Below are 26131 nucleotides of genomic sequence, written 5' to 3' on the forward strand. Positions count from 1 at the left end.
TGAATCAGGTCTAGTAATTTCATCATCACTAAGGTGCAGTTAAATGCAACTTCTTACACTTGAAAAATCAGTATTGAAGTCGTTTTGATGAATTTGGGTTTCTTGGAAACAGATGGAAGTTCAAACACTAGAGGAAAATTATTACATAAGGATGTTGTCAAGTACTGTATGCCTCAGTCAGGATACATAATGCATGATGTCTAAGACTGTGATTATAAATACATTACAAACTGTTATTCTAGACTGGTTTTCTTTTGTGTGTTTTAATTGTAAAAAGTGTTTTTTTTATATATATATATATATATATATAAATGGTTTCAGAAAAAAAAAAGAACATGCCTCTACTACTTGAAATTGTATTTGCTTCATTCCAAAAATGCAGTTTTTCTTTTGTGAAATTTTTATTTCTGCTGGGTTTTTTTTTACAGACATGCAATGTGAATATGTAATAATATGTAATATGTTTTTGTATTGTGTTCAAATTAAACAAAAAGGCACCGTGCTTTTGTTATTGTCACATGTAATGCTTGGCCTACAGTGGCCTTGAAAACCACATCAACAAACCGCTAAACACAACAACAAATTAATTGTAATTCTATCTAGTTGAAGTTCTAGTTGCGTATTTATCCAATGTGCTGCTTTCTTTTGTTTATGGATCTATTATTTGCTAGAAGACTGTAAAAAGGAAAAAGTGAATGAGGTGAAATCAGAAAAATTAAAAAGTATTGTAGTAAAAAAAAAATTCTCTGGAGCAGGGAGAGTCTAATGGATTTGCTTCATCTGACATCTAACAGCTGGTGTGTGTGTGTGCCTGTGCAATACCAAATGATGATTATGACTGTTACGGATATGGCATACACATGAGGGACACAATTAAGGTACATTATAGAAATTATGAAACTAGCCATTATTAATGGGGACTACTGTTTTGATGCTTTAGCCTCTGCTCCATTGTACCATTTTTTTTCTTTTTGTTTATTTTTGCTTTCAGGATTTTCTGAGCTCTATGGAAGTACAGCAGAGTAATATTTTAACGAGGCAGTAGCTGTTGAACTAAAGGTGTATTATACATACTTTTTTAGGCTTAATCAATATGCATGTTAATTATGGTAATCAAGGTTTACTTGTAATATATAACTGAAAAAAAGGCAACAATCAAACAATATAAAAAACAAATATTTCTAAAAATAAAGTAAGAAACCCGAAAATACATATTCAATATGTATTGAAACAAAGTGGATATGTGTAGGTGCATTTAAATATACACACACAAAAAAGGCATATCCCATCTGTTGGGATCATATGACACACTTTGCCCCAGTCAGATCACGTGACATGTTTTGTTGACGTTTGTCGCTGCGTTTTATACGATGAATTTACAGGCTTATCCAGCCGCTGGTGCTATGTCATAACCTCGCTAGCAGGCAGCAAACTGGAGGGGATAAAGCTGGATCGGGCATCCTTTGCCTCACCCAATGTAGTCGAGCATCGATGGTGTCGGTGGAGCAAAAAGCCCTGCAGTAATGTTTTTGATACCAAATTAAGACAATAAGGACGAGCTTTTTTCACCTCGACCGACTGGAGAGAGAGGGACCACGGCTCGTACAATTCATGTACCAAAACCCCTTGTTTATGAGGTAAAAAACTTATTTATGTAATAAGACATTAAACATTAAGTTTATTTGGGGATATATAACTAATTTTACTTTATTAAACTGCATTACAATAGTGGTTTGGTATATAATAAGTCGTACCTTTGCAACTCAGCTTTTTCGTTTGGATTCATCGGGCTCCTTTAGGGATTGACGGACATGTTCTTTGTCCAATCAGGAGAGCCGGAATACTGCTTCGGACCAATCAGAGAAAAGAAAGGCAGTTTGTTGTTTATGAGGAAATGCACCACGTCCTTAACAGCTTATGTGTGATTATTGTTTGGAAAAACACGTTAATAAAGACATGGTTGCTTTTAACAAGCAGCACATGGTCTTCTGAACTCAGTTAGAAATATAATTTGCAAATTTACCTCAGATTTATTAGGATGAATGAAACCAGTGTGAAAATTAGACAATCGCAGCATTGTTTGTGTCGATTTCAGAAGTCGCGGTGTGCTCTGAAATGGGTCACAAATAAAATAGAGATCTGTGTTCTCATTGGCTTTAACTGCAACATATAGATCATATTGTGCAAACTATTTCTTATGTATCTGTGACTGTCCCATATTTTCCTGACATATGTTAAAAGATCTCTCTCTTTCTCTGTGAAAACCTTTTTATTCATGTGTTAGTTTAATAGGTATTTTCCTATTTCTATGTGAAAGTCAGTGGCCTGGTTTGTCTTTTGTCCTTAATCCAGTTGTAACCATTAGATCCCATTCCGAAACTGGTCAAACTGGTCAAACTCCCTGTTGAGTTGTTATCGCGCTTCTCATTCTCATTATGTTGATTTTCTTAATTTTCCACCTTTTTCTTGTTTGCGGTTTCTAATGACAACTACAGCATAATGCTCATTGTAATACAAATGACTACTCAATTTCACTTCTCTTTTTGTGCTTCTTCTGTTTTTCATAAATGGAAACTGAGAGATCTAAGTTATCCCACAGCCATTACAAAGAAATGTTAATCTAACACTGATTAGAAATTATAAATGTCGCCTTCTGCCTGTCTCCAGGATCTGTGGAAAGTTTCCTGGGCTGTGTCCTGTTTAAAATGGCCATCCTGAGACAATTTGGACTGCTGGTGTGGAAAAATTATCTTCAGCAGGTGAGTTAGAGGATGATACACCTACATCCACTTTTATTGAGTCCTTATTTGGTTCTGATGTGGTTTGCGACTGTCTATTGTCAGTAGGTAGTTGTGTTTATAAAGTGTTACAGCATCTTAGTAATAGGCTTATGGGACATCATAAATATGGTAAGCTGGCTAACATTTAGCTTCAGCACCTTCAGATGTTATCCAGCTACTTGAGGAATTAAAATATGTTTTGCTCTATTGTTATTGCACAGCTGCTAGCTAGGTCAGCATGTTGGTTGTCACATGCTTTCTTTGGCCTTATATAGTTGTCTTCATGAAAAGTCACTACATGTACTCTTTACTCATTTGACTTTCTTTAAAATTGTTGTGACATAGATCAGGAGACTAAATCAAGAGTCAACCATTACTGTCAGATAATTCTCTTGTGTTTCCAGAACACCATATCATCTGATTCAAGGTCTGTCAGTGTACAGAAGATAGGAAGTCATTTTTCAACAATGCTGGATTTGTACTTGTATAAAGTATTGGCACATTTCTGTTTGTCTATTGCGCTTACTAGCAGCAGGTATGAAGTTGAATATGTATATTGGTTAATGATTTTACAGTTTCTAAACTATTGTGCAATAGAATGGCTTGTTGGCTGCATAGCGTGTGTGGGGCTGCTCTTTTAATATTTTACCTTTTAGTAAGGACATTTGGGGCATTGCAAATCAGGTTTGTTAAAGACTATTTTAAAACATCTGTAAACAAAGGCTTTATATACAGTATCTTGTCCTCCCCTGTGGTCATTTTGACATATTTCCAGTTAAGTGACATCAGATTTTGACTGCTGAAGAATTCTCCACTGATTACAGATCAAATGCTCGTTTTATCTGACCCTAGAAACATTTTGGATATTTATTTATATATATATATATATATAAATATATATATATATATATTTACTTTATTTAACTTAGAAAGCAGGAGACATAACATTTGATCTCAATTTCTAATGGTAACATAATTTTAAGGCTAGCAGGAAGACAGGCCAGACCCAGGAAGGAGCAGACAGAAGCAAAACAAAATGAAACAAAAACATGATTCCTAACACACAACGTTTTTCTAGTCTATACATACAATAAAAATTTACTGTAAAAATATTAGGATAAAAAAATATCAACACATTCTACTCTGGTCAAACAATATGAGGGAAATTATTTTTATTGATGGATTTAAACAACTAGTAAAAAGTTTGCACACACTTTTCCATTAAAACCAAGTGGGAAGTGTGTTTAAATTTTTGACTGGTAGTGTAGATAAAGGAGGTATTGATGGTACATAGAAATATGATGGTGAGTTGACAGTAAAACAAAGCAGAGCGTCCAGCCTGAGCTTATAGTGTGCTGTACTAAATAATGTTCAGTTTGCAGCATCTAATGTGACAAAGATAAACGCAAGTAGTTGACTTTGGCTTCATCAAACACCAACATAAAGGTGGTGGCAACAAGACTTCAAGCCTCAGCAGGAAAAGAAAAAAAGGAAAAAGAACAGTTTCAACTTCATTTTCTTGTTTTTATAACTGCTGAACATGAGACATAAAATAGAGGAAACCATCTATTAAAACTCTTGTATATGTATTGACATACTGATTCAGTAACAATTCTTGAAAAGCAGTGATACATAGAAGGTTTACTTGCTGAGTTTAGTTGTGTTTTCATTCTGAACAAATTTTGGATTACACGAGGCATGCTGAATTGCAATAAAAATGAGTTGTAGCTGGCAGAGAGTAGCTAGAGAATAAAGGTGCAGTTTATCACAATGCATTAGCATGGATAAAATTTGCATTGGAAATGTTTTGGCTAGGAGTGTATTGATGATAGAAGCATATAAAAGGTTTGGGTGTATGATGTCTCAGTGTTGTTGAAACCACTGCAAAAAAAAAAAAAAAAAAACCCAAACTTAAAATACTTTGTCCACATCTCAAACAACATGATTGTTTCAATGAGTTTAATCTAGATCCAAGTGAGGTCAATCACCCAAGCATTCACTCTGAAAAGGTATTAAGATTCAGCTCATGGCTGTACACAGTTCAGTATTGTTTAAATTAGACTATTAGGAGAAATCTGAAGCCAGATTTCCACAGAAAGGGAATGTGACTCCTATGTGGGTGTATCATTCTGTTTTAGTATTGTTACTGATACTTTACAAGATTGACTAAGTTATGCCCTAAAAATGTCAAAGTCACTTTATACTTCAATCACTCAACAAAAGGAAGCCTTCTTGTTAATGAAGCCACATGTTAAAGAATGACAAGAATAAATTGATACCCAAACCACAATGTGATTTAAATAACTAGAAGCTTGAATTTTTCAAGCACGCTGAAAGTACCCATTTTGTGGTGCCTAAATTACTTCATTTCACTTTCATCAAAGATTTTGAGTAATTTGAAATATTCCTAATGCCTAATTCTACTCTTCAGAAACGTCAGATCCTGGTAACTCTGGTGGAGATACTTCTTCCCCTGCTTTTCTCTGGCATCCTCATAGTGCTGCGCCAGAAGGTTACTTTTAAGGACTACCCAAATGCCACAATCTACGAGAGCTACTCTGTCGACTATCTCCCTAAAACATTCCTGCGAAGCTTACAGCTGGCATATGTCCCTAGTAACTCCAGTGTGGTGCGTCAAGTGGCAGAGGATGTGCGAGAAAGCCTGGTTCTGTCTGCAGGTGAGTGATAAAGATAAAATGAGTAGCATAATTAACTATGTTGGCTTGGTTCATTTGAATTGAATTGAAATAGCTGGTACCACCATTGTAACCAGTGAACTAAATACTAGAGCCTTGTGAACATTTGTAGTACAGGATGCAGCAGGGAATACTGGTTTCTCCAGAAACGGCCCTCAGGCACACCCTACTCCCATATCCACTGTGCTTTTTGACAGGGAAATGAAGGAAGTGTATTTACTGTAATATGTTTGTCTGCTCCCTTGGAACACCAGCATGTCATTTCTTTGTTTTCCACACACTTATGCACATTTTTTCTGTGTGACACCAGAAAAACCAGCAGGCAGTCTGAATGACAGGTGTGCAAACAGCCCGTTTACATATTTTAGTTTCCTTTCAACAGGCCATCAACAAAAAAGACACACACTGCACTGCAGCCTGAAGCTGAGATGGGCCGATAAAAAGATTTGTGTAACTGCAGGTTGTTGTGTGCATAGCCATCTGAGATCCCAGCTCAGCCATGAATAAATAATTTAACTGGTCTTAAAGTTCAGAGGGAGAGGTGGAGGGGAGTTATCAATGCTGAATTTTAGTGTTGTCATGCACACACCGTATTACAGAAATCTGCCTTTAATGTTCCAAAGCCTGAATATAATGCCTGAAGGAAGGGATTACTACAGCAGAGAGGAAGTGTATGCTTTCACATATTTCATTGCTGTTGATGATTGCTCTTGTTTTCTTTCCACCTCCTGGCAATGCCGTAGTAGTCCTTGGGTACAAGAACCTCCTTTTAGGTTAACTTACTAATAACCATTTCAGCAGTGTATCAAGTGAACGTTTGAGCCTGTGAATTTGGCAGCTGTTTGCTTTTCCCTCTCTGCCCTCGGTGTGTCTTTATGACACTGTTTATTTTATGACTGTGACCCAGATTTTACCCTGGCACCGCTGTGTAATACTGATTCTCCTTGCCAGACTCAGAATACCTTCATGTGTGTTTGATAGAACATAGTTTTAATGGTAAGTAAAAGGATTGTTGAGGATGTGTTAAATCATCATATGTATTTGTTTTTTGGCCTTACTTGTAATTCTTCCTTTTTAATGTGTTGACGCACAGTTCAAGTGCACTGTTTGGAATTTGACCCGTAAGTATTGATAAAACGGGTCCCAGAACTCACTATGCTGAGCATGTCTTCACCAATTTCCTGCTTGTCAGCAAAAAAATGGTGAGGCGCAAGGTCAGGTCATGAGACAGACGTGGATGCAGCTGCACATGAGGTGAATGCCACAACACAACTAATGCGAAATTCTTTGTGTATGTGTGTGTGTGCGCTTGTTTCTGTTCCAGTCCGTGGCTTTGAGACGGAGGAGCAGTTTGAGAACTACGTGAGAAATGACCCTCTGTCAGGAAAGCTGCTGGCTGCTGTTGTGTTTGAACACCCCTTCACTCATGATGATGAACCCTTGCCACTGAAGGTGAAAAATAGCATACACACTGTCACACTCTGTTTCACACTGTGGCAGGTGCACAGTTCTTACATTTGAACATGAGGTCAAGAATATTTTTACTGAGATAAACTAGTTATACTGGTTTAGGTACTTAGTCTTCTGTTAGTTGTTACGTGTTTGTTGGTTGTGGTTTGAAAAGAAGGAAAAGATGTGGGGGTTATTTAACTAATAAAATGGCTGAGATGACATGTGTCTTCCTGCAAAGCCAGAAAAACATGACAACAGAGAAATTCCAGGTTTGTGCATTGTGGCTGTTATTAAATAATCTGATACACGTAATGACTTAGAGCTTCCAAAGTTCACTGCAATAAAAGAGTGAATCATGTTTATAACCAACTTCATATATTTATAAAGTTTATAAATTCCCTTAGTCATAGTGCATTATCATGTCCGTTTCTCTGTTTTCTTATCTCTTTTACCTCATTTCCTTGAGGTTGCCATTAACCGTATGCATGTGAAAGATAAAACAAACAAGGAAATATGTACAAGCTACTCATACTTTTATTCAGTATAATTTCTTTGTTGTTTGCTTGTTTGTCTCAGTGTAGCAAATAAGGTCTTTTTTTCTTGGATATCTTTTGTTTTTAAATGATGGCATATCAAATACAGACAGAAAGTTTAAAATGTAGCAGAGTTTGGGTTGTGTGCAAAATAATGGTTCTTTTTCTACTTGTACCTACTTGATTCGACTTAACTCGAGCCAAGATTGTTAGGGTTTTCCATCAGGTAGTAGCACCTGGTACTAGGTGCCTTTTTAGCACCTACTCGGGTGCGTTTTTCCAAAGTGGGTTGAATTTAGCCAAAAATGTAACATCTACAGACTGCTGGCCACTGATTGGCCAGGGAGTGACATCAGTGGATGAGTTACAAGAGCGACTCCTTCACAAGAATCCCACAATTTTTAAAAACCTGGTAACACCGACGATGTAATTTTATTATTTATGTGATCATCACTAAAGTAATGGCTATATGCAAACCAATTCCGTGGCCCAACTGTGGTGGTTCTGATTTACCATCATCTCAATAATCCTCCATTGTTGTGTCTTCTTTGCTCTGCATACAAATGATGTCATAGTACGTTTTGACCGCCTTGCTATTTGAACCCCTCCCCGTATTGAAATAGTACTCAATTTTAATGGAAACAGGCCTTAAATGAGTCAAGTCGACCCAAGTTGGTACTAGTGGAAAAGAGACTAAAGTGAGAGGTGCTGTGACAGTGTTTTACTCTGTACAACTGCTGTCATCTGGGAGATGATACATGTAAAAAATACAATTGAAAGGGGAGATAAAAGATTTTCTTCCTCTTCTTCTTCTCCTCCTTCTTTAGAGACTTTGACTGTATTAAGGAAAAGCCCTCTGAAATGTCCTTCTTCTTTATAAATAAAAACTAAAATACTGTCTAATATCTATATCTAAAAAGTCAAAGAGAACACAAACATAAAGGAGATAAAATATTTAACATTAAAACATAAAAACATTTAATATCGGTGGGAGTAAACCTTAAGGATTAACAGTTAATTTGATAGTGAGCTAAACGTGAGGTAGTTTTTAATCACTTGGATGACGTTCAGGCGTGAGTGGAAGCTCTGTTTAATTAATAAGCACAGTCCCAAAAAAAAATCTGATCTTCTAGCTTATGTTTGTACATCATAGCACAGACAAAGAACATTTCTACAGACTTCAGAAAAAGAGTGATTGATGTACATCAGGATAGAAAGGTTGCAAATTTAGTTTGTCAGAGGAATCGAGAGGATTCAGGCCAATGTTTCTTACTTGCATAGAATAATGTGTGTTGTAGCTTATAAGGTTACAAAGGCTTGTAAATGTACGATAAGCATTTTATTTGAATTGTAAGCACTATCTTTGGATGCAAGAAAACATTTCATTCCAGCATGAAAATCTTCACCTATCTATGAGACAAGGTGATGCTAGTATCATGGTTTGGGTCTCTTTTGCAGCATCAGGGCCAAGATGGTTTGTCATATTTATTGGAGTAGACATTTCTAAAGGAAAATGTTTGGACATCACAATTTAATCTCAACAATACTAACTCAAGTGGTTCAACCACAGAATGAACTGACTCATGACTGATCAAGCGTTACAAGACACTTGCTGACTAGAGGGGGCCTTCCCACAGAAGGTAAATGTTCACAAATGTGCAATGCTGGGTTATTTTTCTGAAAAAAAAAAAAGACTACGACCAAGAAACAAAATATATTTGGGCAAAAATATTTGAATATCTGCTGTACAAGGTTTCTGCTTTACAAGAACAAACATTTTTCTTTCAACAAGCAACTACAGTTTGAAACCTGGTGAAAAAAAATAGACCAAAACAGATGATGACTCACTATGAACCGACCAGAGGAAATCCACTCAACATCATTTGTTGCTAAATGCGACTAAAACCAAAGTGCACATAAAATTCTCTCCACTCTGCCTCTTTCAGCTTTGTTTGACTTTGCTCAGTCTGTCCTTCTTCACACTCTTTATTTGAAGGTGAGCTACCACCTGCGCTTCACCTTCACCCCCCGTAACGCCCCACCAAAAGAGAAGTCAGAGCTGAACCCGAACAGTGACCTGGACTGGCACACGCTCAGCCTCTTTCCACTTTTTCAGCTTCCAGGGCCACGAGAACAATATGACAAGGAAGGAGGCACACCGGGTGAGCTTTGATTTGTTGAAACACAAAGGTTCAAAATGGGTACATCCTCACATTCATTTATCTGTTTTATTCACTTTTATTTCTCAATGATATCTTACAAATGAAAAAAAAGAGCTTTTGATTTATTTTTAAGTTGATGAAAAGCTTTTTGTGTCACTACATCTTGAGCAATAGTCCTTTCTTGAGGTTTTGTCTCCATGGCAACCACACCCCTACACAGATTTAGATTGTTGAGTGTTATGTTTTTTCTGTTTTTTTTTTTTTTGGTAGGTGTTTGTGGTTAATATGCTTAAAACTATTCAAGAGGGATCATCTGCTGCTGACTTAAATTTTTACGTATTTTATTCCTGCTTGTTTAATTTACCACTTAATATCAAACAGGGGTTTTGGATAATGCATTGACCAGTCTCCTTTTTTTAAATAACACATCTACTCAAAAAGGTGAAGTCATTGTGACAAGAGCTTTTAGAGTCACATGGGTATGGATTTGCATACACTACATACAGAATTACTGGTCTGGAGCTCTAGTTTTGTTTCAGAAAGCTACTTATTCATTTCCATATTAACATTTATAGAGAGGTTAAAAGTGTTTTTTTATGTGTAGAACAGGTTGTGTTATAAGTGGGTTTGTGTGGTGAGTCATTTCTTTGACCCAAATTAGGGATAATAACATATCCCAAATTTTTTTAAAGGCTATTTCCGTGAGGGCTTCCTGGCAGTGCAGCATGCAGTGGATCGAGCCATCATGCGCTCCTACAACAGAACTGCTGCTGTACCCCTGCTGCGACAGGTCAGGGTGGTCCTATCACGCTTTCCTTACCCTGCTTTTATATATGATGTCTTCATACTGGCTATTCAGAACCAGCTGCCCCTTCTGCTGGTACTCAGCTTCACCTACACTTCCCTCAACATAGTGCGAGCTGTGGTGCAGGAAAAAGAAAGGAAGCTTAAGGTGAGTGTATGAGTCTCTGTTTGAGTGCATCCAATTAGTTTATCATATGTCAAACTAATGCTTTTGCCTTTTTCTTGTGCATCCCAGGAGTACATGAGGATGATGGGACTCAGCAACTGGCTCCATTGGAGTGCCTGGTTCCTGATGTTCTTCCTCTTCCTCTCCATTTCAGTCTTTTTTGTTACTCTGCTTCTTTGTATCCAGGTGAGTTATTGTTGTAAGTGATATTTATTTACCCCACAATCCAGCTCAGAGATGGTATTGCCACATATTTAAGCCGGTTCTAAAGCAAAAAAAAATAGCACAATGAATGACACCTATCCCAAACAATGCTCTGAGAGTTTTTATTTATTTTTTATTTTTTTTCATTTTATATTTAGATGTTGCACTTTTCTGTTCTTACCAATAAAATATAATGATGTCATATGTTTTGTTTGTTTAATCTTTGAAGTTCAACTTTTGGTTAGTGACCTCTAATCCTTGTTCACCTATTACATCTATGTGATGCTTAACTGATAACACCACCCACAGATGACTGCACAGTATAGTTTATTTGTTTCAAACCATTCATTCATTCATTCATTCATTCATTCACGTCTAGTTACCAGCTCCTCTCTAAACTTCTCATGTGGTTTAATTAAGTTAAATCCCTGTCCACTGAAACTGAATCTTATTATTGTAGGTGAGCCCTAACGGGGCTGTGTTGACCTACAGTGACCCCACACTAGTCTTTGTCTTCCTGCTGCTCTTCACTGTGGCCACCATCAACTTCAGCTTCATGATCAGTGCCTTTTTCTCAAGAGGTGAGTGTCTTCTATCTGTTTCCTCGTCTTATTGTAGCTCTCAGTCGTTTTCTGTGTACTTTACATGTGGGGAAATAGTTTTAGACAACTTTTGTTTTCCTGCGAGTACTCCTTTGGCGCTCCATCTGCTGCATGTTTTATTCCTCTTTGTGCATATGAAGAAGAAAATCAGCAATAAAAGCACGAGGAACAATAGTTCGGGAAAGCCAATATTTGATGTTTGACTAATCTTACATAATTTCTGACCCAATAAGTCTGTGTTTTATGGTGTCATTTCTTGGCAATGGGTGTGTTTTGCTCAATCTAAAAGTTAGCGAATCATTCTGAAGTCAGGAATTTTTCACTCTTGTGTGAGATCCAAGGACGGTTTAGCCTGGACAACCTCAGCAGTAAAGGAAGCTATTCAGTTCTTTCTTTTCTCATGCTTCTTTTCTCCCTCGCTCTTTGCTCTTTCACTCATTCAAAGCCTCTCTTTCAGACTAACATCCATTCCCTTCCAGCTTTCCTCAAAGTAGCTCTGATTGGAAATACTTCTCAGGCCAGTTTTAAGTGGCTTTTTGTAAAGCAGTTGTATGTAAGGAATTAGTTAGTTTTTAGTTATTTACTAATCATAAAGAAAATTCATCATAATAAATTCTAACTAATCACAAGTCAAGCAAGTTTCAATTTATATATATATATATATACTATGTTACTGTAGATTACTTAGTTTGATTTGAGGCTTTTACTTAGAAAAGATTTGTTCGTGTAAAAAGGGAAGAGGGAGAGATGGGAGGTTAAGCAAACAGAAAGCCTTCTTCACTGACATCTTTAGCCATTTTTCTACAAAGATGGGCTATTTTTCTTCCCGTTTTGTGTCTACAGTTTTCTGGACACATCTTGCCCACACACTGATGTACCTTTTGGGAACAGATAATAGGACTTAATCAATGCATGTTCCAAGGAGGCTCAAAATGCCACATTGTCTGCTGCAAGTGGTCTTTTCAGAGTTCTTGCTGTGCTTTATAGAAATTTGAACAAAAACAGCACTAAGTCTTTCATTCTACTTGTTCACATGACTCAGCTTCCTTTTCCCTTTTTCCTCCTTAATGTTTAATCTAAGTAGCACTTTCAGGTTTTCTTTCAGGAGAAATGGATTTAATCCAGCTAAAATAATCTTTTTTGCTTGTCAGGCCTTGCTTACATCTGCAAATCATTTCATTTATTGGACTTTATCTGCAAGCAGTTCACACATAAAACAAAAAAAATCACAGTTTTTTTTAATAAGATCCTCACATTTTTAAGACACTGATTGTTGTTTTTCTGCCTGAATGTAGCCAACGTGGCGGCAGCAGCAGGAGGCTTCATGTATTTCCTCAGCTACCTGCCTTATTTGTTCCTGTGGCCACGCTATGACTTACTAAGCCATGCCCAGAAGGTGTCAGCCTGCCTTATCTCCAATGTGGCCATGGCCATGGGAGCACAGCTCATAGGAATGTTTGAAGGCAAAGGTGAGAGTTGTGTCTTTGGTCAAACTACTGCCTAAATTGTGGGACTATTTCCTTGTTGATATCTTTTGATCCTATGATTTTCTGATAAAATGTATTCTTTCATTTATTTTTGTACTTGTCTTGCTTTTCAGGTACAGGAATCCAGTGGTCAAACTTGTTTGACCCTGTGACGGTGGATGATGACTTCTCCCTGGCCCAGGTTTTGTGCTTGCTGCTGTTTGACTCTGTGCTGTATGGACTGGTGGCCTGGTACATGGAGGCAGTTTTTCCTGGGGAGTATGGAGTGCCTTTGCCATCTTACTTCTTTTTACTGGTATGCTTTGAAATAAGCTGCTCACTCATGCATGCATGTATGGGAATACTAACAAGCCAGTGCAGATATATTTCTTATATGCATAAGGTCAGATTCTTGCAAACAATTAAGTTTGTCTTTTAAACATGAAATAATTAAACCAAAAAGAGAAAGTCACATGCAAATAAAATTTCCCCTAATGCTTACGTTGTGTTTTTGTAATCCTTTTTTTTTTACACTGTCAAGCAGTGTAATTTCTTTCTTTTTTAATTAGCTGTATTGCAGAAGGATTGAACCTCAGTCATGTTACTGAATGGTGCAAGTTGATGGGATTTAGCACTTACAGCATCATCAAATCAAGTCAAGGCCAAGGTCTCGTCTGAGATTAAACTGTCTAAAGACGCAGCTGCATCCATCTCACTGAAAGCACATCTGATATAGTGGGAGTAGGGGGGGATTAGAAAGGAGAGGTCCCAATATACGGGCCAGAGGAAGTCTTTGGGTTCAGCTAGTTAGAAAAACAGGAAATGTCTGAGTCTCTCCAGCCAACACAAATAAGGTTTATCTTCACAGCAACTGTAGACCATCACGAAATGGTGTTCCTTTACACACACACATTCGTGCTTATGCAAAAAATAAACTTGTGTTAACCCATTTCCCAATTGTCAGGAATTCAAGAGACTGCCAGCAGGGTGTGGATTAGATGCTGACGCATTTCACTCTGTGTCCATTGTGTGTTTGGATGCTGTTTCTGTAGTGCAGAAAAGGGAGGTTTCATTCTGGTTCTTAGGAAGTGCAGCAAAGGGTAACTTGGCCAGGATATAATCCCATCTTGTATATACAAACAATGACAATGTTTGTCCGAAGTATTCTGCTGCTTTCCTCATCTCATCCCATAACTAACTAGGCTCAGTGATAAGAGATCACACACTATAAATGATGACACTGACTTTCTACGTGTAAAATAAGATTCCTTTTGTTATGTCTTTTAATCACCTTATCTACAGCCTTCATACTGGTGCAGCAGCCCTCGCATGGCTTTGGTGAATGAGAAGGAGGAAGAGGAGGATGCAGAAAAGGCCCTGAAAGGAGAGTTTATAGAGGAGGAGCCAGCTGGGCTTGTCTCTGGGATAAAGATTAAACATCTTACTAAGGTGAGCAGCAGAACACTGACCTGGGGTCACTATGCAGCAGTTAACGTATAACGATCCAGGTGGTTGGGAATATGGTAAGAAGTATTTTAATTATTAAAAAATGATTAATTTGTTTAAGGACAGTAGATTATGAATGAGAATCATTTATTTATGGAATCCCACCTGGCAGATCAGGTACTAAGATTTAAACTGTATAGTCTCACTTGAGTTTGCCAAACAAGGTCAAGTGAATAACTGTACAGAAGTCATGATAATACATTAATGATTACTTTTTTACTTTATTCTATTTTAACAGGAGTTCAAAGTGGGAAACAAGACTCGACAAGCTGTACAAGATCTGACACTGAACATGTTTGAGGGACAGATCACAGTGGTGCTGGGACACAATGGTGCTGGGAAGACCACAACACTATCCATGCTTACAGGTTACAGTTGAAACACATTTGCAAGCAAGCTGTATATACACACACACACACAAACATTAAACATGCAATGCAACAAACATTAACTCACCCACTTTCATGTCTCAGGCCTGTTTCCTCCCACCAGTGGCCGGGCCTATATCAACGGTTATGATATTTGTCAGGACATGGCTCTGATCCGACGGAGTCTGGGACTCTGTCCTCAGCATGACGTATTGTTTGATAACCTTACAGTGAGAGAGCACCTCCTCTTCTACACACAGGTATTCACACAATTGCACACACACACAGTCTATGCACTGCATACACAATTATGAGGTGAGTGGGTATTCTAATTAGTTATTTCCAACTCCAAAACATAAAAACTTTCATGTTTAACACCTGATATTAATTTGTGTTTAATAATCTGATACCAAAACTTAAAAATCATACTGGTAAGAAAAGACTACATTTAACTGCAAATGACTGCCGGGAAGCCATTTTGCTGCAATGCCACCATATTTCCAAACCATGACCTAACTATAGTGTCAGGAAATACAAGATGGAAACTACTGCAGATTCCAAATAACCACTGCTGCTTGTAAGATTTCTCAGGGTGTAGTGTCTAGATTCTTCTTCTTCTTCTTCTTTATTTGGATCCCCATTAGCTGGCAGCAACCAGCTGCTTAAATTTTAAATGTAAAGCAGAATGTGAAGTGAGTATAATGTTTTTGTACTGTGTGTTGATCTACTTTGTATCCAGTTAAAAGGCTACTCAAAAGAAAAGATTCCAGAAGAGGTTGATCGGATCATCCGCATCCTGAACCTTGAGGACAAGCGGCATGCTCGCTCTAAGACCTTATCTGGTGGCATGAAGCGAAAGCTTTCTATTGGCATTGCCCTCATAGGAGACTCAAAGGTTAGGAGCCACAACAGGCATTATTCACTGTAATTTTATTTTGTTCTTTTGTTGTTGTTATTTCTTTTTTTCTAGTTCTTCCTCCTTATCTGTGACTTTTCATCTCCCCTTGTCTTTTCTAATCTCTAGGTTGTTATGCTTGATGAGCCCACTTCAGGTATGGATCCGTCTGCACGACGTGCTACCTGGGACCTTCTGCAGGGGGAAAAACGTGGTCGCACCATCCTGCTCACCACCCATTTTATGGATGAGGCTGACCTGCTTGGTGATCGTATTGCCATCATGGCAGGAGGAGAGCTGCAGTGCTGCGGGTCACCACTCTTCCTCAAGAACAAATATGGTACGTGAAGGGAACAGTGGAAGTGACTGCAGGAGGCTCAAAACATCAGCAGGATGCCACCTCATTATGGTTTTTACAGGAGGGACTTCTTTTCCTAGAGCTGCAGAGATATGATCAAATATTATTTGTTATGCTGCATAAACCCATATTTTTTATGGTTAATTATGCAGGTCTGTCTCTTTCTCTCACCAGGTGCTGGCTACCACATGGTGATAGTTAAGGATGCTCTTTGCAATGTGTCCGAGATCACCCGCCTTGTTCACATGTATGTTCCAAATGCTACACTGGAGAGCAGTGCTGGAGCTGAGCTCTCTTATATTCTACCTAAAGAGAGCACCAGCAGGTGATTTGATTTAGCCTCAGATCAGTCATGGTAAAATACTTACAAAAACACAGTGTGCAAACTGCCAACTATCTAATTGGTTTTTCTTCTGCGCTTTACAGGTTTGAACTATTGTTTGCTGAGCTGGAGATGAACAGAGAGGAGCTGGGCATTGCCAGCTTTGGAGCCTCAGTGACCACAATGGAGGAGGTTTTCCTCAGGTAGGGGATATATAACATGCAAATGTGATTGATTGTTATTTCTAATTTTCCATATCGGCAGGATCTGACGCTGGAAGTAACTCACCCTCCCCTGGGTAACTCACTCAGGCAGTTTAATGCTACGGGTAATGGAAATCCTTCCAATGAGCAGCAGAGCAGACCTTTTAATGCGTTAGGAAATGGGTCCATTATACTACTCTAATAATTAAAGAACCTCCTATGGTATTTTTGCAAAGTTCTTTCAATTTTAGATCCTTATGTTCATAAGCAGAAACCTACTGAAACAATATTTATTTGTGAAAGAACTTCAGGATACCTTTTGTGTATTTTGGAATTGATTGCACTTGAAAATGTGCCGTCTTGCATGTTGAACGGGTTTCAGCTGTGTTTCTGTTAAAGTGATTGCATCTTTCCTTTGCTCCCACGTCTCAGTCTGAGCTGACTGCTGCTTACTGATCAGTTCCTTCTGCTTCCTCATCAGCTTGATGTCTGTATCTGTGGCAACGAACACAGGGCTGCATTACAACGAAAGGCTAGCACTGCATGCTGCTTAAACTGTCACACATGTTTAACGTCATAGCTGCTTCTGCCAAGGCCTCGTTATTTACAAGTGAAAATGAAAATCCAACAGCATGTTCTGGGCATTTACACAACACATTAAACATCAAATGATACAAAGGCAAGCAGCTGTATGAACATTTTCTTATTCAACATCTTTGTGTAAGTCAGTATTTTGCAGCAAATTAAAATGCATGTCAGATTCTAACACTGCTACTATTTATTATATTAACATTATTAAGAATAAATTAACTTGTTAGTCTTCAATTTCCAAAACGTCAAATTACTTAAAAGTTTAAACTGCATTTTAATGCTCTTTGTCTGTTTTATTTTGTATTAAGTATGCATGCTGTAAAAGACCTCACAGCTCATATGTTTTAAATTAACTGGGTGGACAAGAGTTGTAGAAAAGCCAGTTATACTGTAAACTTACAGAAACACTGTATCTGGTGAGATGAGGGTATCTAAGGTAGCTGGATGCAGCCTGCTTTGTAGGTGCTGTTCTCTTACTACTAACTGAATTGCGAGGCCCAGAAATAGCTTTGTTTGCAGGCAGCCTTGCCTCCATCCACCTTGCTGAAGTATTGAAAGGACAGATAACTTGACAGTTTCAGAAACTCTTCTCACACATCACCATGTTTTTTTTCTATTTTTATTTTCATTCTGCATGGCACTTTATAACATATTTATTTTGGAGTTTGTGCTATGTCTTAATTTATGGAAGCATTATGGAAGTAATGTTTATGTTTTACTGTGTAATTTTTTTCACTGAATGGACCTCTTTCGTGGTTGATTTACAAATTGATCTTTTTCTTTCTTTAAAGACTTCATGAAGCTTTTTATTTATTTATTAACTATATTTTATTTTGTTTCCAGGGTAGGAAAACTGGTAGACTCTAGTTTAGACATACAGGCTATCCAGCTGCCAGCCCTTCAGTACCAGCATGAGAGGCGCTCCCATGACTGGACCACAGATGATGCCAGCAGCATCAGCGGCCTCACTGATGTCACCGACTTCACAGACAGTGGCACACTCATCTCAGAGGACTGCTCAAATATCAAGTTGAACACTGGGGTAAGATTGAGAAAGCAAAACTGGTGATAGTGATGTTTTCTCCATATTGCTTACACTGTTCATATTACCTTCATCAGATGAGACTACATCTGCAACAGTTCTATGCCATGTTCCTGAAGAGGGCACTGTATAGCTGGAGAAACTGGAAGGTCATGGTAGCACAATTCCTGGTCCCTTTGATTTTCACAGTTGTGGCCTTAGTTGTGGCACACACCTTTCCCAGTCACCAGGATGCTCCCCAGCTGAGGTTCGCACTCAATCGCTATGGTCCCACCAGGGTCCCTGTGGCCCTGCAGCCTGGTGCAGGTCCCCTTGCCTCTGCCTTGGCAGACACATACACATCCCAGCTCTCCACCCAGCTTGGTGAACTCATCAACATAACAGGTATGTATAGTAAGAAAAGCAAGTGCTTGTTTTTCTGCTTGATTAACATGGTTCAGTGATTTTGTTTAAAGAGAACCTCTCAGAGTAACACAAAGTGATTAAAATACGTAACTACAAAAAACTCCTAAGCGACACAAAGCAACGGGAGTATTGTGCAAAGAAAAGTAAAAAGAAGTAACAACCACAAAAGACATGCAAGAAGTAGTTACATGGTCTTTAAATGACCACTGACGCACAAAAGCCATGAAGAGGCTCTGATGATGACTCTTCTAATCATTGTCTTCCTTCTTCCTATGAGTCTGTGCCAAAGAGTCCTGTAGTTAACAACCCTTCTATGTTAACTGAAGATTTACTGACAGTATGTCTTATCTTTTTCACCCTTTAGACTTCACTGATTACATCCTTAACCAGCTAAAGGAAGAAGGCGGCAGCTTTAATGAGCGGTGTGTGGTGGGTGCCACCTTCCGTGGCAGCAGCCGCCAGTATGCAGAAGCAACAGCCTACTTCAACAATCAGGGCTACCACACACCTGCTACAGCCCTCATGATGGTGGACAATGCTCTCTTCAAACTTCTTGCTGGGCCTAATGCTTCCATACAGACAGGCAACTTCCCCATGCCACGCAACCTGTCTGAGGCTGCACGGAGCCAGCTCACAGAGTGAGTAGGGGGCAAGGGGGGGGTCGGTCATGCTTCAATGAGGGGTCTGTTTTATATGTCAGAAATTGAATAAGAAAGTTTAAAAAAGCCCAAAAAAACCTTAATCTTCTTTTTTATCTCTTAGTCATACATTGTGCTGTCTTCTAACCATATTATTGTTGTATTCTAACTCTAGGAGTAAGACCGGGTTTGCCATTGCCATCAACCTAATGTATGGCATGGCCTCCCTGTCCAGCACTTTTGCATTGCTGCTGGTAACGGAGTCCTCTATCAAGTCTAAGCATGTGCAGCAGGTCAGCGGCGTCTACTTGTCAAACTTCTGGTTTTCCGCCCTGCTGTGGGACCTGGTCAACTTCTTGCTGCCCTGCCTCCTCATGCTGGTCAGTTTCAGATCCAGTATCTGTATCTAATACAGCACAATAAAGATACCAATAGTTATGATTGTTCCAAACAAAGTGGTTGGAGTTGTCAAGGATGAAAAGGATAAAAATAAAATTTGCAGAGGTTTGATGTGTTTGTTGTACAATCACATCTTGATGTGTCTTTTGCTCACAGGTGGTATTTCAGGCATTTGGAGTAAAGGCTTTTGTGGAGCACAACCACCTTGTAGATGTGCTGTTGTTACTGCTGCTGTATGGCTGGGCAGTTGTGCCTCTGATGTACCTGCTCAGCTTCCTCTTCTCCACTGCTGCTACCGCCTACACACGCCTCACCATCTTCAACATGATCTCTGGCACTGCTACCTTTCTGGCTGTCACCATCATGACCATCCCAGGTGAGCGATGGACCATCAAAAAATAGCAGACATTGAAAGTTTTTCAAATTATGGCAATCCTCAGAATATAAGAGAGAGCTCCTGTTTTTTATAAAGCCTTTTTTCAAGGAATACGATCATTTTGGATGAGAATACCAGACTGCAAGCCCAAAAAAAAAAAAAAAAAAAAAGAAGTAGCAGCCATTCATAAAACAAAAACATGAAGTAAATGCCAATTAAATGGCTGGTGTGTTTGCATTATTGCTTTTTACACCTGGCTTGGCTATGTCGCTTACCATATACCATATGCAGTACTTATGTGTGGGAAGACAGATAGGGCTCATGTTCCAGGAAATGACACTTGGTTGATTGAAGAGCCTTTGCAGAGAGGAGTGGGATGTGTGAAGCTTCTTGTTGTGAAATGGTGCAAAACATTGCTGTGATTTCATATGTATGTGAGGAGATGCCTGCATCTGCAAACACTACCCAGGTTACCATGGAAAAAGTATGGAGAAGAAGAAAAATACAAACCAGTAAAAAAGAATAATCATTTTTACTGACTGTCTTTTCTTAATTGTCGTCTACAGAACTGAACTTGCAGGACATGTCACACTTACTGGATAAAGTTTTCCTGATCTTCCCAAACTATTGCCTGGGCATGTCTTTTAGCCAGTTCTACCAGAACTACGAATACATCTCATTTTGCACCTCCAGTCCTGTCAGCCGCGTAATCTGCAAATACTTAAGTAAGTACAACTTCAGCCTAACCAGAGAGGATGAAAAGATCTGGTATAATAGTTCTAAAACATGTTTGACTTCATGTCAGTCAATGCAAAGAAAACTGGAAATTGGTTGTAAATAAGATAAATAATCCACTAGGTTCTGAACACTAATAAAATTCACTAATTTCCATACGGTTGTTTTTTGCTTGTTTGTTTGTGACTATCCTGCTAACTTCAATGTAACTTAAAACTTCTCTGTTTTTAGACATCACATACCAGACAAACTACTTCTCAATGTCAGAGCCTGGTGTTGGGCGCTTTCTCGTGGCCTTCTCCGTGCAGGGTGTTGTCTTCATCATTCTGCTGTTTGTCATCGAGTTGCAGTGTATCCGCACTGTCTGGCGACTCCTCACTTCCCTGTGCAGAAGACGCAAACAGGTAGATGCATTGTGAGAGCACTGAGGATGACTGTTGGACATTTCCTTGAAAGAAATGCCCTAGCAGCTACAGTTTGCTCTATGTAGGAAGCACTTTTTAGTTTGAATAAATATGTTCAAGCTGAACCCTTAAAAAAGGAAACGTTCTTAATTATATTTGTCTTCTGTGATGGGATGTGTACTTTGCTGTAAAGTCTTTGCACACAGTTGGAGAGTTAGTCTAATCTTAATGAAATATTAAATTAATTCAATTTCTGCAGAACACTACAAACTTATCCACAACAACATATCCTGTTAAAATTGTTATTTAAATATTTAGCGGAATAATACACAACAGTTCTTTGATAAATATTGTTTTTACTGTAAGTTTTAGTGAAGTTCTTGAAAGTTTCTGGGTAATTCATGTTTATCTTTTAAGTTTGGTTTTGTGTGTGTCAGTTGCCTCTTATAGAGGATGCAGCATTCCAACCAGAGGACAGAGATGTGGCTGATGAGAGGAAGAGGGTTCTGGAGTGCCAGCCGATGGTGGAGTCTATGGTTGGGAGCCCCCTCATATTGCAGGAGCTCAGCAAGGTATTAAGCTCCCCAGTCTAACTGCTGAAATATGCATGATTCCAGCTATGTGAAATTATGGCACAAACCCACTGTTATCTGTCCCTCGCAGGTGTACAGCAGCGGGGAAAGTCTTCTGGCTGTGGACAGGCTGTCTCTCGCTGTAGGAAAAGGAGAGTGTTTTGGCCTCCTGGGCTTTAATGGGGCAGGGAAGACCACAACGTTTAAGATGCTGACAGGCGATGAGAGTGTTACATCTGGGGACGCATACATTGATGGATACAGCATCTTGAGGGACATTAAGAAGGTGAGAGGAGGGAGATGGGATGGATGAGTGTTTATAGATAGCTTTTGGTTCCAAAATAACAAAATCTTTGCTGTTGAAGCACACTGCTTCTAACACACTGAAATTTGACAAGAACATTTATCTTGGCATTACAGGTTCAGCAGCGCATAGGTTACTGTCCTCAATTTGATGCCGTCCTGGACCACATGACAGGAAGAGAGACTCTGTGTATGTATGCCAGACTCAGAGGAATACCAGAGAAATATGTGTCTGGCTGTGTGGAGAATGTCCTGAGATCACTGCTGCTTGAACCTCACGCTGATAAACTAGTCCGCAGCTACAGGTTGGTAGATTTTGTGTTAGACAGGACACATATTACCCTAGGTATTGCTCTGTTATGTCGAGCAGTTACTTAATTAAGTCTTACGATCATAAACAGTGGCGGTAACAAGCGTAAGCTGAGCGCAGGCATGGCTCTGATTGGTGGGCCTCCTGTTATCTTCTTGGATGAACCTTCAACGGGGATGGACCCTGTGGCCAGGAGGCTGTTGTGGGATGCTATTACACGCACGCGAGAGTCTGGCAAGGCCATAATTATTACATCTCACAGGTGAGCTCTTTAGAATGTATTGGGTGTCAGCTAGAATAACTTTGATCACTACATTGGGCTAAATGAAAAGATGTGAAGATGCTGACATATTTTGCTGTTACATGGATGTGTTTACTCACCAGTATGGAGGAGTGTGAGGCCCTGTGCACCAGGCTGGCAGTGATGGTCAACGGTCAGTTCAAGTGCCTTGGGAGTCCCCAGCATCTAAAGAGCAAGTTTGGCAGCGGATACACCCTGCTGGCTAAAGTCCATGTAGAGGCTGAGTTGGAGGACAGCGACCTGCTGCTTTTTAAAGACTTCATCGAAAGCACCTTCCCAGGTTAGAGGTGTCAAAATGTCTCATAACGCAAAACAGCTGAACATAAATGTGTTTTTCATAGCAGTAAATGTAAATCTCTGTTTACCATGCACAGCTCTAATCAATGGAAGCTGTTTTTTATTTTTTACTATCCTTGTAAAAGAATAATAAAGCAGTTTTAAATTAATTTTCTCCTGCAACAGGAAGTCAACTCAAAGATGAGCACCAGGGAATGGTGCACTACCATTTGACTGACAAAGCACTAACATGGGCACAGGTACAGTATTTTCATGATTAAACAACTGAGAATTGCTCAAGGAATAACAGAGTTAAAGCTGTCCCTGCACTGGTGTTGTGTCAGTTCGCCCTCTAGTGGACAAAATAATACACAAAGGAATTAATTGAAAAGTTTCCTGTTCTCCTTCTACTTTAATTTTGAAAAAAAAAAAAATCCTGATAAAGTAATTTTATTCTATAGTCAGGGTAAACAATTGTAGGACAGATGTGTATGATGGAACATGCCAGCAGTTTGTAATTCAGGAAAACAATGACAAAAAACAAACAAACAAAAAATAAGTAAAAATACAAAATAAAAAAACATAATTTAAAGAAATTTTTCATAAATTTTGTTGCTCCTAAAGATTTAAATGTCTCTGAAAAGCTAACTTTAAACAAACAAGCAAAAACAACCATATGGAAAATCAGAAACTGGGTTAAGGTTGCACTAGTATATCAGTAAGGTGTTTAGGATTTCTTCTTTTTTTTTTAAATTGTACATTAAATTCAGATTTCAGCCATACGTTGAACATTTTTTGTCCATCATCATTCTCCATTTCTGTCCAGGTGTTCGGCACTTTGGAGGCAGCCAAAGAGAAATACCACATTGAAGACTACTGTGTGAGCCAGATATCACTTGAACAAGTGTTTCTCAGCTTTGCCCAGTTCCAGCACTGCACTCAGACTGGGAGCAAGTAGGAGACGGGAATCTGTCCATCGTCCACTTTCTGCAGTGCGTATGTATAAGCTGTGTAAAAGGACTGAACACAGGCTGGAGCAGATCATTGTTATCTCCAGCTGATTTTTACCAACACACACTTGATAGTCTGGTCTCAAACATTTTTATTTGGCCGCACCGATTTGTTTGCTCCTTCATGCTGTTTGTTGCTATGTGAATGTAGGGACACTGATGTTGATTTTTTTTGTCATGATCATGGCGTGTGGGCTCTTGATTATACCATTCAATGAAATCTCTTCTCTGCACTTTTAATAGTGACGTCAAAAACAAAGAAATTACTAAACCACTACACTAAACTGTGTGTGACAGGGTTTGTTTGCATATGCGTGCGCATTAAGCATCTGTACATATTTTTGTTTTTGTTATTTATGACTTTTATTACCGTCTTATTGTTCCAAGAATTTATTGTGCTTTTTCTTGGTGATCATCAGTCATCACAAGAGAATGAACCACTCATACTGATGTGATTGTAAAATCATTGCACACCTTAGAGCCATTTTTAACAAATGAGGATTTTTGTTTCTTTACTTTGCCTTTTGCAGATAAACTGGTCATCCTCAAGAATCTCTTAATGTTGTTCGCATATGTACATAATTTGACATGTTCTTGGTACTAAAACCACTGACCCCATTCAAGACTATTTATTTGGGCTCAATAAGGAATGCATGCATAAAAGCATCACACAAAGCATGAGAAAGAGGGGAAAAAAGGAAGAGACCCGCTAGTGACCAATACAGGACCATGCTAACTGAAGTTTTACCTTTACTCTCTACTTATTCCATTCTGAGAAGAGTCACTACTTCTCTGTTGTCAGTTCTTGTGATGCAATCATTCTGTTTTTTGCTGACAAGTTACAGCAGCAGTGTGCGATGGGATGTTAGCCATTACAGTTTACATGAAGGTTGAATTAAATCCTGAAGTCAGTGCATGATGCAGGAGGCTATTTTCACATGCTGCTGGGGTAGCAGTCAAATTTGAAGTCTTGTTGTGAGTGATTTGGACCTACGTATGTTTCCCTGTAGCTGTGTGGGAGTGCTGCAGAGAGTATTGCAGCACAGTTCCTAAATTCATTAGAATTTTTCTGCACTACCGGATGACAAACTTTATAAACTGAGTGATTGTCACTGTTCAGTAAAGTTAAAAAAAAAAAAAGAAAAAAAAAAAAGGTTGATTGTTGTCTTCATGTAAAACTGTTCCTTTAAAGAATGTCCAAAAATCCAACAAATAAAGTAAAACTGCTAGTTCTCTGGATACAAACAGATGCCTTGTTCTGTAAAAGAATGATCATTAAAGTGCTTTTTTTCTTTTTTTTTTTTTGTCCTATTGTGAATTTGGTTGCGCGATGAACCTCAGTTCAGAGTGAACCCAGATTATTTCTTCCCAAAGCCTAAAAACCTTGTAAAACGATGTATATATTGTGTAGACATATAGAGCAACAATTAATGTTTCCAAAAAAATATTTCCATGCATACTGATGAGAAATATAGTCACAATCATATGCTTTCCATACAGTATAATACTATAATCTGGGAAGAATAAACAGATAATGTACAAATAACATTCCTGCTCAGTGAAAAAACAAAAACTAAATTGCTTTACAGAAGTGAGTTGAATGTGATGTGTTACTTAAAAAAAAGCACTCAGTTACTTTTATGACCTGTTTTTCTATGATTTTTCAGAGCTTCCTTCGTGCCATCTGGTGTGAATAAAGTTAAATGTTATGTTATATGTTGGTCCTGGCAAGACAACCTCTTCATGTGTCCTTTTTATTGCCTTTCTTTATATATTTGCACAATTGAGCTCTCATTACATACCTGACTTGAAAAAAGTTGCAAAGTGAAGCAGAGAAATGTTTGCACTGCTGATGTGTGAGAGAACTGAGTCCTGCTGAAATATGATGTATCATATTTAAAAAGGGAACGTACATCATTGTAATTGTGTACTGTACTGTACCATGGAGCTGACCCTGTCAAATGTGTATGTATCGCTCTTCTTTTTAAAATAAAACGATGCTCTATGCAAATGTTGGGAGAAAATCTGTCTCATCTTACACTTCTGAATGTTTAAATTATAAATATATCATAAAATTACTTATTTATACAAAAAATATGTTCTTTTGTGTTTGGTCAATTATTTCTTTTTTGTGACAATGCTTACTGGTAACAAATCTTATATTGTTGGAAAGCCTGTTTATTTCCCTTTAATATGAGGCCACACTTTGTCTGATGAGCATATAATGACTTGCCAAATCTTGTATGTGTGTG

The 26131-nt window shown here is 38.5% G+C and overlaps 1 protein-coding gene across 1 annotated transcript; it reads left to right on the plus strand.

Annotated features, from left to right (window-relative positions):
- Positions 1-1371: 1371 nt before the first annotated feature.
- On the plus strand, positions 1372-25032 carry abca3b (ATP-binding cassette, sub-family A (ABC1), member 3b). Its single transcript, XM_042002994.1, has 31 exons — positions 1372-1637; positions 2668-2759; positions 5212-5458; positions 6801-6928; positions 9458-9623; positions 10316-10575; positions 10663-10779; positions 11258-11378; positions 12695-12868; positions 13000-13181; positions 14168-14314; positions 14610-14739; positions 14845-14999; positions 15479-15634; positions 15764-15974; positions 16167-16317; positions 16419-16517; positions 17952-18150; positions 18228-18534; positions 18920-19193; positions 19369-19573; positions 19749-19968; positions 20535-20693; positions 20935-21107; positions 21545-21679; positions 21771-21965; positions 22100-22287; positions 22384-22554; positions 22677-22873; positions 23056-23129; positions 23696-25032. Exons 2-31 carry the CDS (start codon positions 2706-2708, stop codon positions 23825-23827), a joined length of 5127 nt encoding a protein of 1708 aa, XP_041858928.1. The 5' UTR covers positions 1372-1637; positions 2668-2705; the 3' UTR covers positions 23828-25032.
- The last annotated feature ends 1099 nt before the right edge of the window (positions 25033-26131 follow it).

The sequence above is a fragment of the Melanotaenia boesemani genome, chromosome 2, assembly GCF_017639745.1.
Source record: "Melanotaenia boesemani isolate fMelBoe1 chromosome 2, fMelBoe1.pri, whole genome shotgun sequence".
NCBI lineage: Eukaryota > Metazoa > Chordata > Actinopteri > Atheriniformes > Melanotaeniidae > Melanotaenia > Melanotaenia boesemani.

Coding starts and splice junctions, on each gene's coding strand:
- abca3b (XM_042002994.1), top strand. CDS start 2,706: ATGGCCATCCTGAGACAATTTGGACTGCTGGTGTGGAAAAATTATCTT. Junction 22,874..23,055: donor CATCGAAAGCACCTTCCCAG/GTTAGAGGTGTC, acceptor CTCCTGCAACAG/GAAGTCAACTCAAAGATGAG. Junction 23,130..23,695: donor AAGCACTAACATGGGCACAG/GTACAGTATTTT, acceptor ATTTCTGTCCAG/GTGTTCGGCACTTTGGAGGC.